The sequence below is a fragment of the Struthio camelus genome, chromosome Z (genome assembly GCF_040807025.1).
Source record: "Struthio camelus isolate bStrCam1 chromosome Z, bStrCam1.hap1, whole genome shotgun sequence".
NCBI classification, from domain to species: Eukaryota; Metazoa; Chordata; class Aves; order Struthioniformes; family Struthionidae; genus Struthio; species Struthio camelus.
This window is the reverse complement of record NC_090982.1, coordinates 32,586,808-32,600,832: the sequence shown is the minus strand read 5'-3', so window position 1 is coordinate 32,600,832 and position 14,025 is coordinate 32,586,808. Positions and strand designations below refer to the sequence as shown.

Here is a 14,025-nt window from a genome sequence, read left to right as displayed (position 1 = left end):
AAATAGCATGGTTGCTGTAGGGTTGCATATGCGTTTTAGAGGTTAAAAACTCATTCTGTGTTCCCAGGGTCTTGTGACACTTTGGGCAGGACAAGTAAATCTCCAGGCAGTCTGTTTCCTTATTCATTTGGCTTCAGTTATCTGTCTGTATTCTCCCAAGATACGTGAAAATACTGACCATGAGGCAAAAATTAAGCCCATAATATAATGCTGGCTGAAGCGAGTGACTTTTTTTTTTAACATTTGCCTGTTTGAGAATAGATCACAATAAACCACGGGTTTGCCTATACTGCAGTCTCTGGCTAGCACAGACAAACTTAGCCAGATAAGTTGGGTTTAGCTAGACAAGCCCAGTTCTCAGAGCAGGGAACTGACTGTGTGTCACAGATCCTGCCCCAAAAGTTGGATGTGAAACCACTATCTTTTCAAATGACTGCTGTTTCAATCTGCAGCTTGCTTATTTGTGCCTGGTTTCCACGATATGAGTGGAAGTGGTAAAAAGTCTTGCCCCTTCGTCTCCCCCACTGCAAAAGGGCAAAGGTTTCAGCTCAGAAACTGGGGAGAATAGGCAGAGTACTGGAGGTGAAAAAGGCTCCTTCTCTTCAGGCATGGATTTCATAAAAAAAAATTTAGGTTGCAAGTGTTTTACACGGATCTTGACTATTTTATCCTGAAGTACAGATTTCTCTGCAGGATAGGATACTGATGTATTTTATGGGGTCCTTATAAAAAAGGTAAGTTATTCCAAATAAATAGTTCTTCTGTTACTGTGGGTCATACGTTCCTAGACTCCTCTGTCCTACCCAGTTTAAGTGCACTCATCTAAACTTCTGTGTGATGTTTGATGTTGTCTTTCTCTATTATTCTGGCTGATGTAGCTGCAGTGGACCTGGCTGATGTAGCTGCCGTGGACAGCTGTAAAGCATTATTTACCTTTAAAGAAAGAGCTAATATCAATCCTTTGTAAATTTTCCAAAATCCACCTCCCTCTCCTGGAACTCTTTTGAAGTGCTGGGCTGGTACCACTTACCAAAGACTAAAAGGTCCCGTTGCAAAGAGCATTACAGCTATTTACAACTAATAGTTTCAGAATTGCATGTACTTCTGGGCATGCCTAAGTTAGGCCAAAGTTATATGCACCTGGAGAAGGCATTCACACATACCTCTGAGGTAAGCAATGTGTGGATATACAGTGTGCTTGCATATGTAAAGAGGTGCACACTTTTAAATGATTTTTGCCTGGTGCTTGGCACCACCTGGAACAATTTCAGTCTGCAGTTTGGGTTCGGGGATTTGAGACTGGGCTTATCCAAATCACTGATATATTCTAACAGAAAGTAATCAAAATGTCTTGGATACATCTCCTTAATTATACAGACATAAAATGATGGGTAATATAAATATAAATATAAATCTACATGGCAACAAAAGGATAACCCATATCCATATTTGTACTTTTCAAATTATTGTGTGTCAGGGTGTATGTAGGATGAGATGTGGAGAGAACTTGCTTTCTGCTATGCGTCAAAAGTTTTGGATTAGTCACCTAGCGTTCTGGATCTGGCAAAACCTACGTTTTTGTGACGGTACGCTGCATTGCACTGAGACGTGGCTGGATTTTTTTTTCTTTTTCTTTTTTTCTTTTTTGATCAAACAGCAGCAAGAAAACATATCGTTTGATCTCACTGCACCGTCAGGGAGGCGGGGTCAAAGCGCTGGTACTCAGCGGGGTCTGGGCTCCTAGGTACGTTGTGCAGCAGCATTTGTGTGGCTTGCGCTCGTTCCTGGCTTTGGGAGAGCGGGACTGGAGGGACAGGCTCCTGCTGCCGGACCGCTCCGGGGAGCCTGCCGTAAAAACCTGCCCGGGCCGCTGCGCCGGTGCGCGCGGAAACCGGGCGGCCGGGGGGCCGGGCCGCGCCGGGGACGCGCGCAGGGGGCGGGGCCAGGCCGCGGGTGCCCCGCCCCCGGCCCCGCCCCCGGCCCGGGGCTATCGCCGGCGGCGGCGGCGGCGGCGGCGGGCCCACTCGTCCCGGGGCGGCGGCACGGGCACGGCGGGCAGGACGACGGCACCATGGCGGACCGCTCCGCCTTCGACACCGACGTGATCACCATGACCCGCTTCGTGATGGAGGAAGGGCGGCGCGCCAGGGGCACCGGCGAGTTCACCCAGCTCCTCAACTCCCTCTGCACCGCCGTCAAGGCCATCTCCAGCGCCGTGCGCAAGGCCGGCATCGCCAACCTGTGAGTGACACCGGCCCCGCCGCCCTCCCCGGCGCTCCCCCGGCCTCTCTCCCTCCTCAGCAGCTCAAAACCTCTCGCCCACCTCACGCCGCGAACCCTTCCCCCCCGCCATCCCGAGCTGACGCCTGTAGCGTCCCAGGCTCCGGCTTTTCCCCGGCAGAAATGGGTTTTGTCACCTTTTTTAATAGGTAAAGGCGCGCCGACTCGCGCAGGTGGCTGCGGCTGGTAGGTCTTCGTGCAGACACCTCCAGCAGGTCGAGACGCTTCGGACCCGAAGACCAAACAGACTGAAAGTTGAAGCCTGGCAAAATAGGGCTGAACTGTTATTATTCGTTGTAGGCAAGAACTTGATATCGAAGCACCGTTTTCATGCTATAGGGAGTTTAATCAAATTCGGGTTTGTTTTGTTTTGTTTCATTTTTTGCTTTTGCCACATTGTGCCCTAGCAACCTGAGTTTTTCTGTGACACCCTGGAAGTCTCCGGCCTATAAATAAATGGTCTCTGCAAGGACCAGCAGTGTCTGTAGTCAGTCAGGCAGAGCTGATACCGAGGGGGATTGCTCTGGAGGAAGGAAAATGTGAGGAAAGGATTTTGGAAGGAAATGAGAGCTCTTGAAATGGTAGATAGCTGAAGCCAGTCTAGGGCAACTGATTCTCCCATGTATTTTGCATATTGTTGATAAGCCACATAATATGCTGATCAGGGGTTTAGACGCAAGCTGCCTCATTACTTAAAGAAAAAAGTAATAGCAAGAAAACAAATTTGCCTCTACAGACCATACAGTGGAAAATAAATTAAGTAAAATGCCTCTAGCAAAACAGAGTAACACTTTTTACAAAATACATCAGTATCTTAGTATCAGCAAGCTGAAAGATTTGGTGACTGAAGCTGGCAGAACAGAAGCAATTGCACAAGCAAATTACAATAGCTCACTCTATATAATTTAAAGTATCTTTTGCTGTCTTGACTTCAAATCTCATCTGATATGCTTGGCACAGTTTTATAGTCGCTACATGCTAGCCCCTTCCTAAGCCTTTTATGCTACAGTCCCAACAGCAGAGAGTAGGGTTTCCTTCCACCGCCAACTTGTAACCTTCCTTGGCCCCATTCCTTGTGCCTCCTCTCTGTGTTTCCATGGCTTTGCTGAGGTGTCCGTGGGTCCGATACCTGAGCTGCTATCCTGGCCTCACTACCCTCCAAGGTGGATGGTATTTTCTTCCCCGGGACAACCAGCTTTGGACTTGCGAGCCTCCTCAGGCAGGCGAAGCGCAGCTCCCACCGTGGGACTGTGTTTCCTGACCAGCGGTGGGATTTTCCTGTCTCAGGCACTGCCGAGTGACACATGACCTGACCATCGGAGAGCGCAGAGCAGCAGGGATTGCCGGGCCCATTTCTTGGGGTGGCCCCCAGCCTGGCCGTGAAGGTGGTGATGAGCTGCTGCCACCGCCGTGGCCACCGCTCCTTCCCGCTGCAGGCTCCATACAAGCTGCCCACTGCCCTCTGCGCTCCCCAGGGGCTGGGCACCCAGATTTGGCCATGTGAAGGTTTTGCTCTCAGGATGAGAGCCCCCCCGGCTCCAAAGTGTGACATTTAAAGTCTAATGTTTTCTAAAACATTGCAGAAAAATGCTCAAGCCGCTGTAGCAGAGAAGGAGAGAGAATTTTGCTGGATCTTTCACTTTTTCTTATGCATCAGATTGAAGAAATGCAGTACATTTCTTCAATTCTAAATACATCCTGGTCAGCTGTATTGCGAGAAAAAAAAAAAAGAGAGAAAGAAAAAGAAAAAAAAAGAAATACCAGTATTCAGTATTCAGCTCTCACCAATGTATCGCAGGTAAGCTTAAGTAAGAGCCATCGGTGTGCCTGCGCAGAGCTAGGTACGGCTTTTCTCTTTTACGACGTAATCCATAACCCAAACTTCCTTTGTCTGTGTGTGTTTTCACTATTGCCTATCGCGAGCTCTGCTGGTACTTCCTGGTGCTGAGTGCTGGGTTCAGACTAACCAGCCGGAAATCAGCTGGCTGATTTCTTTTTTTTTTTTGTTTGTTTGGCACTTGTGTTTCTCAGTCTTATTCGCAAATAAACACTTACAACTTAAAAACAAAGCTAGAAACATTATAGCATAAAAATGTTGATTTAACCTCTGAACAAAAGGTTTGTGCCCATATTTGTACAGGGTATTGCTAACCATAACCAATATAGTCAGATGCATTGTTACTTTTTAAGTATAGACTTTCTAGTGAGATCTTAGCTTTTAAAGCAGCTACGATGTGGCAGCCAAGGTTGTAGGGGCAGTATTTGGGTCTTAAGAGGCAACAGCTAATTTAATAGCGTGATTATAATCCAGTCCTCGTAGCGTGCTCTGGCTGGGTTTGCCTATAGTTTGGGGACTATTCACGCGTGATTCCTTTTTTGCATTCCTCATGTTCAGTGTATTCCAGCCTTGCTACCACAGCTCGTGTTAGCAGGTCTCAGCAAGAACTTATCAGCTGGTAAATAAAAGGAGGCTTACAGACCTGAGATATCACTCAGAAGAGTTGTTTGTTTCACAAGACTTTTCTACGAGCCTAAGCCTGCTAGAAGTGGGGTACTTTGGGAGACAGAGCGCCCAGTTTTTACAAAATGCTCTTCTCTCTTTCCATCGCTTTAGCTATGGAATTGCTGGTTCTACCAATGTGACAGGAGACCAAGTGAAGAAGCTGGATATCCTTTCCAATGATCTCGTGATTAATATGCTCAAGTCATCCTTCAGCACCTGTGTTATCGTATCAGAAGAAAATAAAGATGCTATAATAGTAGAAGCTGAAAAAAGGGTTAGTAGCTTGAAAAACCTCTCAGGACGTGATTTCAAATCAGCCTTTACAGCTTTGTCTCTTCAAATTTAAAAATGAAAAATGAGCTAAAGGTCTCAGAGAGAACCTGTATTTTTCTGAGTATTGGCAAATACTAATATTTTCTTGTATGCTCCCCTCTCTCAGCAGTTGTCCTTTCTATTACTTCTGTTCCCTAGACTGCTGTATTGATTTTTTTTTTTTTTAAATTCTTCTCTAAAACTCTTCCCCACCCTCTTTTAACCCCTCCGGGCCTTCACCTCATTGTTGGGAAAACGTATTTCTTGCCTACTCCCCCTGTTCTCCAGAACTGTACTCTGAGTGAATTAAGCTCTTCTGTGAAGTTTTGAGTAGCTTTGGTAGCAGAACACTGAATATCTGTTCTTTGTGGATCAAATACTGAATTCGTGATTGTTTTAGATCTGAACAAGATGATTCTGGAGCCTCAAAGATTGTTGATGCTCAGTGGTATTTTTTTTTATATACTAATTATGAGCTAATATGGTGGTTTTATCATAATACCTATCCATAGAGTAGCAGTATAACCTGTTGCTGGGCTTGAATAAGTTTCTGGCATATAGGATGAAGTCAAATGAAAAGCAAGTAAACAAACACTGTTGTTACACATAATTATGAAAATGATTGTGAATAAAATAACAATTTGTCAGTGGTGAAGAGAAAAACAGGCTACTTGAAAGGTACAGCTGGTTGGAAAGGTACATTTTCCCTATACTGACAATTTCCTGTATCTAAAGGAATCCGTACCATAGCAATAGGCAGAGACTGTTCATTCGGAAAACAAACAAACAAACAAAAAAGAGAAAAAGGTTATTGTAAGACCATAACCTGGCAAAGGTAATGTCTGAGCACTGCTCATTTCTGAGCACAGGCTTTCATTAAGGTGTTTAAAGTGGAATATGCAGTAAAGTAAAATGTATAGTTTATGGATGTCAGGTGTTAAGGCTACCTTGTAGTATCTTTAATTTTAGATCTAAAAAAAAAAACTAATCTAGTGATCTACTTAATTTGTTTTTTTCCTTGTAATTCAGAAAGCAGTTTTATAAGAGATGAGAAAACATAGCTCAAATGGTAGGTGTTGTCGGATGTCTATAAAAATGGCTCAGTATTAATTAAATATATAAAAAATCTTTTTTTAAAAATGACGCAGCAAAACTTCAGCTTTCCTATGTCATCATTTATAACTTTAGCTAGAGATTTCTCAGCTTCTACTGTGACAGAAATTCATGCAGTTGTAAACAAGGATGAAATCTTGGCCAAAAAAAGTCAAAACATGAGAGTTCAGTTTCCTCATAAACTGTAACAGTCTCTTGGTTTATATTGGTATGAAATTGTCTGAGAAACTTTAACTACTGAAATATTTTTAGTGTAGGTAGGTAAATAATGTCACTAATCCAGTTATTTCCTATTTTGTATTTTCCAGGGTAAATACATAGTCTGCATAGACCCTCTAGATGGCTCCTCTAACATTGACTGCCTTGTTTCCATTGGGACCATCTTTGGCATCTACAAAAAGGTAAAACACTTTCATGTAGGAGAAGAAAAATTATTTTTCATACTTATGCAGCTCTTCATGAAATAAAATTCCATATGAAAATTTAATAAAATCCAACTAAACTTATTTCTGAAGGAAGCTTTAATGACCAAGTTTAAATTTGACCTCCTATTACACAGATGTTTGTATAAAGCATTTGTGAGGGGTAAACATTACTCTCTCAGAAGGTGAGAAACTTATGTGTATGTGCAAGCCTAGCTGATATTTAATTAGCCAGCTAAAGGAATTTCCCTTTACAAACGAAACAGGTCTTAGATTTCATGAATAATTATGTTGAGATAAAATACCACATGATTGTTTTCTACTCGGGGAACACGCTTTCAGGTTTTCTTGTTCATCTATATTAATAGTCTTTTCAGCCTGAGGATAGGCTTCAAATATAGACCAGAGCTGAAACATGGCACGTGCATTTGAAGTATCTAATTCACTCTAAAAGGCAGAAACCTTGTATGAAGGAGCTTGAAATACAGGATTTAACATGTTAAAAGATGGAAGGGAAATAATGTACATCAGATAAAACACACCCAGCTGTCCATTTCAATCATCTTTTTCATGCTGTGATGCACCTCAAAGTAACTTCATTTTTACATGAAGCAAAACAGAACAAAAAAAAAAAATCCTAGGTACTTTTCATCAGCTGCAGACTCCCTGAGTCAGGCTTCATTGTTTGTTTTTAACCCTGCCTCAGGGTTTTACTTTGAGTTGTGTTCATCATCATCTGCAAGGAGGTACACAGCTCTGCATTATCTCCTGACTTCTTTCCTGCTTCCTGCATTCCAGCTGGGCTTATATAAGAACATTTCCAGCTTAGTGCATTTGTCTCCTCTGTATAATTTGTCCTAGCACATGCCCTAGGAATCCCGGTGTGGAGCATGGAAGTGTGTGTGCCGGTGTTGCAGGGAGGTGGAGTAGAAGACCATCCCTATCTCAAAAAGAATCCAGTTGTTTACTAACTGTAAAAAAAAAAAAAAAGTAAGATTGACTATGATACTTTTATTCTAGGTATCCCCTGATGAACCTTCTGGGAAAGATGCTTTACAATCTGGGCGTAACCTTGTGGCAGCTGGTTATGCTCTCTATGGGAGTGCCACAATGCTAGTACTGGCTACTTCTGCTGGAGGTGTCAACTGCTTTATGCTTGATCCGGTAAGAATACCTTTTTTGGGGGGTGTGAGTGGGGAGCTGTCAAGACACTGTCTGTAAGAACGGTTTGTCCCGAAAGAGTCAACCGAAGGAGCAATTTTCAAATCGAGGCTAATGTGGAGAAGTGAAATACTTTTGATGCCTATCAAAAATAACATCCAGAGGTTTTTGCATTCTTGCTGACTGCTGCAGTGGATGTTACGAGTGATTCAACATAGTGAAGGCAGCCAAGTCAGTGAAACAAATATACACTGTGTGTCAAATAATGTGATATTTAAAATAAGCTGTTTTCTGCAATGCAGAATGCCCACTTAAGACTTGTCTGTCTGATTTCCTTAACGTTAGGACCTTAATATTGAAGTAAACTAGCGAAGCAGAAATATTTAACCTTCTTGTATGTCTTCAGATCTCACCATGATGTGTAAAAGAGTAAGTAAAGCATATGGATGTGTTTGACATTCTGGAATGCGTTGGCTGTAGAAGTTTTAAAACAAAAAACATATTTACCATAATACAAAGTGTTCTGCTATAATGACCCACTTTAATGTAGTCAGTTAATCAGGGTGTGCCACCTACCTATATTGGAATTTTTGGAACCGGTCATGATCATATAGCAGGAAATAGAAGTTGGTGTTCCCTTTTAGGTAATAGCTTCAGTAGCTGCATGTATTTCATCTCTGTTCGGAATGTAAATTTGAATGTGTGTGCATGTTTGTTTGTTTGCTTTAACGCTAACATGGAAATTTACCTCAGTGAGGATTAAATAGCCTAGCCCTTGGTTACAGGGAATAGTTCTCTTAACTCCGTGTTTCTGGCTTCCAGTTAGACTAAGCTAGGAGGAACTGGAATTTTTTAATATCTGCAGCTATTTGCAGATGTTTAAACTGATGCTTCACCTGACAGTTCTAATTCCTGAGCTACTCAGGGCTATACTTTTATTATTAGTCTAACAAAGGAGTAGAAAGCTAAATAAATTTAGTCAATTGCATTTTTTGGCACAGACTACTTATGTGGAAACGGGAAGGGTAGTATGAAGAAGCTTCCATGACCCCAGGATTCATGCTCTGTGTGCTTATCATTTCTCATTTAGACTGAAAGTATCCACTTTTTCATAGATGCCTTACTCAAAGGTCGCATTTATTTAAAGAAAGTGAAAACTGGAGTATATGTCTACGAAATTGTACATAGGATTGTTTTTCTCTTGTCTTGTAAATACATGCAAAATTAAAATTAACAGATTGATTTGCATTCTTACTAGGCAATCGGAGAATTCATTTTGGTGGATAGGGATGTGAAAATCAAAAAGAAGGGAAATATCTACAGTCTCAATGAGGGCTATGCTAAATATTTTGATCCTGCAGTCACAGACTATCTCAAAAAGAAGAAATTCCCTGAGGTAAAAGATCCTATTTCAGAGAAATTTGTTGATAACAGGTAACACTCATAACTTTACAATCAATCACTATCTCATGTATGAGTTAGAATACATGAGCTCTGGTAGAATTTCCAGAGCTTGTTTTCCTTTTTCTTACCTATTTACTATCTGTACATAGCACTTTAATTTCGGATACCAAGCTTAAGACAGAAAGGGGATTCAGAAGGTTGTACTGCTAGTTAGAAGTTGATGTGACCAGACATTTCACCATCCTTCAGTCTTGTGCTACATCTGCTACATCGCTCTCTCTTTTTTTTTTTTTTTTGGCTTCCTTCCTGACTGGGCATAAAAAAGGGGGCCGGAGGCCAAACCAGGCACTTTGTGTGGTCAAGTAGAGAGGAGAACTCTGGTTTGGTGATGAAGAAATTGCATCAACATGTGTAATAGATCATTACTTCTTTGCTACAGCTGGTGTCCGTCTCTGTAGATGGAGACCTGTGGGGGGGGTGGGAATGGATTGGATGCTCAGTGGCAACATAAGCTGGATGCTGAGGGGCCTCACACTTGAAGAGCTCATGTAATTTCAAGGTCTGCTTTGTGGTCATGTGGTTTCCTTGCGTTAGGAGGCCCAAAGTTCAGAGGGGCACCCATAAAAATCATGTCCATTCTGATGTCTTACTTCCTTCATTACTGAAGGTATTATGTGGACAATGAAGTATAACCACTTGGTACTGTATACTGTTGGTGTCCACCTTCACCTCCCAGTAACTTTGAAGACAGATTGATATTCTCATTTTAACAGTTTGAAGAAAAGCATCTTGCCAGGCTGAATGGATTGTTTACTTGGATATTAAAATATATTTGAAATATTCCACTATATTATTTAAAATTATTAAAACATACTACAAAATATACTATTATCTCGAGTATAATGAGGAATTCATTGCAATAGTCAACTCTTAACCTTTTCTTGCCAAAAAAGTTACAGAAGCTGGTAAAAATGGGTAGAAGAACTAGGAAAGACTGCTTCTTTTCTGATTTTTTTTTTTTTCTCTTAGAGTTGGGGGGGGGGGGAAACACAACATCCATTCCTAGCGCTTGATCTTGTTGCTACTAGGAATGCAGTATTTTCTAGAGTTTTAGAACCCTGACTAGGAGCTGGGAAGCATTTGCTATTGTTGGCTCTGCCACTAATCTGTCCTGTAATCTTCTGTCAGTTCTTTTTCTTGGATTTACCAATTAGAAAGTGAGGAGGAATCTGAAACTTTCTCAAACTATTTTGAGTATTTTGAATGAAACACGGTATGGTGGAGTTGTGTGTTAGGATCACTAAGAGAAAGGGGATGGGGGCTAGGGGGAAGACTAACCTGACTTACTGAAAGGTTGCATTTATTTAAATATCTTTCCATAGGACGGCAGTTCACCATATGGTGGGAGGTATATAGGATCAATGGTAGCTGATGTGCATCGCACACTGGTGTATGGAGGAATCTTTCTGTACCCTGCTAACTCCAAAAGTCCTAAAGGAAAGGTAAACCTGAATGAGCCTAATTATAGAAAATGTGAAGTTATTTAGCTATTTCACTATAAGATAGCAATGTTTTATATAATGTTGATTCCAGGGAATATTTTTACATCTCAGTGGCTTGCATCTCTGGTGCCCAGGGGTGGTGGCCACCAATGCACATTGTTATAAATGACGACAACCTGTTCTCAAGATGACTGACTGTTTTATGGCTGCTGCTAACTGTTTGAGCTGTGCTGCTTTCTCTTTATCCTCAAACATTTTCAGATTATGAAACATGAGCAGGAACATCGGAAGGGGTGTCCAGTTTGAACAGGCTTCTCCCAGCCCAAACCGTGCTCTTCCAACCGCATAACACATTACAAAGCATAGTAAACAACCTGCATTAGGCTGAGATTCCTATTGTAAGCGAGTATGTAAGCCAGTATAGCAGAAAAAAAGACGTAGTATGCTCTTTATGAAAAGCTCTGCCAGACGACAACACATCTGCGTCTTCTACTTGGTAACACAACCGCATCTGGAGGAACTATGCCTGGCTACCTCTGCAGGACCTCAGTCACATAGAGAAAAATCACAGCTCTATAGGCTAACAAGGGGACTGTTTATTCAGCAAAGACCTTTCATCTGTTTTGCAATTGTCCATAAAGCATTGCCTCAGTTTGCAGATAAGATGCAGTTATTCATTACAGAAAAATAATGGCACACTCGGGGCCAATGTTTTTCTTTCCTTCCACCCAGGCCTGCATGGTCTGCTGCTTTGTCCCTCTGAGAAGAGCACAACGCAAACATGAACTCAAGAAAGTACTCAAATTGGGCAACTCCAGCATTCACTTTGTTTTTTGAAAAGAGCACCCCACAATTTCATTCCTATATCAAAACTTTACATTAAACGCAAAGTATTTAGTGTGTTGACTGGTTTTAGTCAGTATAGTTTTTAATACTAAAATCGAGTGCCAAATATATTTATATTTCATGATTCACAGCATTTCCTAGACTGACCATCGCCACTTTGATTTTTGTCTTTCAGCTGAGACTGCTCTACGAATGCAATCCTATGGCTTTTGTTATTGAGAAGGCTGGAGGAATAGCAACAACAGGACATCAAGCAATACTAGATATTGTGCCTGAGGATATCCACCAAAGAGTGCCTGTTGTCTTGGGGTCTCCTGATGATGTGAAAGAGTACCTTGACATAGTCAAAAAGCATTCAGCTAAGTAGAGAAGTTGATGGGACCATACAGATAGGAAGAAATGCCTTATAGCTGAACCAAAGAACACACTGTGCAATACTGCAAGACTGAAATGTCAGACCTCTATAGCAGCAAAGCAAGTGAGCCATATTTTCATAACATTTTTTTAAGGGAAATCTTCTGTAATCTCATTGTGCAACAAAAGGCATTAAAAGATTGTATTAAAGGGGGCATTAAAATTGAAAGCAAGGGGAAGATGTTTGCCTTTTCATTTATAATTTGTAATTACACTAAAGCCATTGTGCTACAAGAAAATCGTGTGTTGCAGACTGAGACTAACTGCAGAGTTAGCTTTCCCTAACGAGCTACAGACTGTCACCAAAATACCCGATTCCATGTCTCCTAAAAAATGTTAATGGGAAGAATCAGCAGCTTTTTACACTGAGTGACCTTTTCTAGGCCAGTCTCTAGTTCTTACGCAACAAATGTGAGCGCTAGCATAGATACTTTCACACATAGTGAGTAACCATCCAGAAACAGCCTTTCAGTGTGGGCCTATTCTTACCCAGAAGTAACATTTGTGAAATTTTGAAATGGATAAGGAGAACGTGTAGACATTCTGCTGTGATTAGATTGACCATCTTTGCCAGATATTAGTTTGCTTCTCTGATGAAAAAGGTGTGTTTTGCTAGCAAGGCTATCCTCCCCAGGTGTTCTTTGTGTTATCCTGGGAGTATGGATTACCTCAGAAAAGAAAGATTGTGCTACACGAGCAAAAAAGAAGTGGTGAAAATTCCCAGAAAACACACTGACATTTATGCTGATTCAGATCATGCTGCTGGGAACATGACACTAGTGCTTGAAAGCCACAAGGGCTGTCCACCTGTCTGGGTACAGTTTATGGCTGTAGTTCACAGACTATTTTGCATCAGTCCAAATCTACCAGTCTTTAACATTTCTCCCTTCCCCTTACCTTTGCTAGATTTGAACAAAGGAACATGTGGGTTTCACTGTTTAGTAGAGCACAGAAGATCACTTACCCAAGCACTGCAGCCCACAGTCTGTGTGTTGATGACTTCAGGTACAACAGATAATAAGTCTGCCTATCTGAGGATTTACTTCTCTGTATATTTTAGTGCAGATAGCTTGTCTGAGCTTGATTCTTCATGTAAAATAGGAAATAAGGGTGTGGATAGGAGGGACCTAGAGGCAATGGCATGAAGATATGCTCTGTGAGGATAAATCCTGAAGGCCCTTATTCTGAAATAGATCGAGTTTTGGTGTATTTCAAGCACACTGGCAAACCTTAAATGGGTGTATATGTAGGTGTGTTCTCCAAAGTGATAAGGGAGGAGGAGTTTCTGAGAGGGTCCAGAGGGCATACTTGCTGCTAAGGAGGCTATTTCCAATAAGACCCTGTTAATGAAGATAGGACTCTCGGAGGCCTGATCCATCATAGGATTTGGACAATGCTGAAAATTTCCATTCAGCTCCACTCTGCTTGTGTTCTAGCTTTTAAGGTCATGAAGACCCTAGTCAGGCCCAGCACAATATCTAGCTCCTTTGTAGGCTGAATTGTGGTCTGGAAAACAAGTAGTCCATTGCTTCCATACTTTGCCTGATATGCCTCTGCAAAATCAGGCATCCCACAAAGTGCAGTGACAGCTGTCATGCCGTATACTTTCTAATTTCTGGCTTAATTCTCTTCCATGAGAAGAGTAGCGCCTACATCTCGCAGAAGGGTGCCGTACTGGCAGACTGAGGGCCAGTGTGAAAGGAGAGTGTTTACTGACCTCGACCTGTCAGAGCTGTGTCATTATGTGGGAGAGACCTCAGGGTTCATGTGCACGGCAACTGGGGGTTGACTGCAGATGAACCTGCTGCGATGGGGGCTCCTGTGGCCAGAGCTCTTGTTCATAGGCTCTCGCTTGTGTTAGGATCAGAACTGCTTTCTCTGTCCCAGTGAGCACCGACCGCTGGGACACAGCCAAGTCCTCACTTTCATGAAGGAAAGAATGCAATCCTCGCATCTGCTTTGTCTTTTCATTGTGATTTCAAAAGGAAGAGCAAGTCCCTCTCAGTTTGTGACAGTAAGCAAAGCTGAGAGGAGTGGTGGGAGATGCCCCCCCTCACGCACTGAAAGA

General features: G+C 42.2%; 1 protein-coding gene across 3 annotated transcripts; it reads left to right on the top strand.

The window, feature by feature from the left end:
• Positions 1–564: 564 nt before the first annotated feature.
• FBP1 (fructose-bisphosphatase 1) lies at positions 565–12,136 on the top strand. 3 transcript variants are annotated; one of them, XM_068928183.1, is made up of 8 exons: positions 565–734; positions 3,864–4,078; positions 4,895–5,057; positions 6,517–6,609; positions 7,651–7,794; positions 9,050–9,187; positions 10,578–10,697; positions 11,719–12,136. In XM_068928183.1, exons 2-8 carry the CDS (start codon positions 4,068–4,070, stop codon positions 11,908–11,910), a joined length of 861 nt encoding a protein of 286 aa, XP_068784284.1. In that variant the 5' UTR covers positions 565–734; positions 3,864–4,067; the 3' UTR covers positions 11,911–12,136. The 3 variants fall into 3 exon arrangements, with proteins under 3 accessions (XP_068784284.1, XP_009671552.2, XP_068784283.1); XM_068928182.1 differs by lacking the exon at positions 565–734 and adding an exon at positions 2,027–2,241 and having other exon boundaries at positions 2,430–4,078; XM_009673257.2 differs by lacking the exons at positions 565–734; positions 3,864–4,078 and adding an exon at positions 1,969–2,241.
• The last annotated feature ends 1,889 nt before the right edge of the window (positions 12,137–14,025 follow it).

What these genes read in the sequence shown, in the direction of transcription:
- FBP1 (XM_009673257.2), top strand. Translation starts at nt 2,072, where the DNA reads ATGGCGGACCGCTCCGCCTTCGACACCGACGTGATCACCATGACCCGC. An exon ending in TAGTAGAAGCTGAAAAAAGG is followed by an intron (nt 5,058 to 6,516) that starts GTTAGTAGCTTG and finishes TGTATTTTCCAG; the next exon opens with GGTAAATACATAGTCTGCAT. An exon ending in ACTGCTTTATGCTTGATCCG is followed by an intron (nt 7,795 to 9,049) that starts GTAAGAATACCT and finishes CATTCTTACTAG; the next exon opens with GCAATCGGAGAATTCATTTT.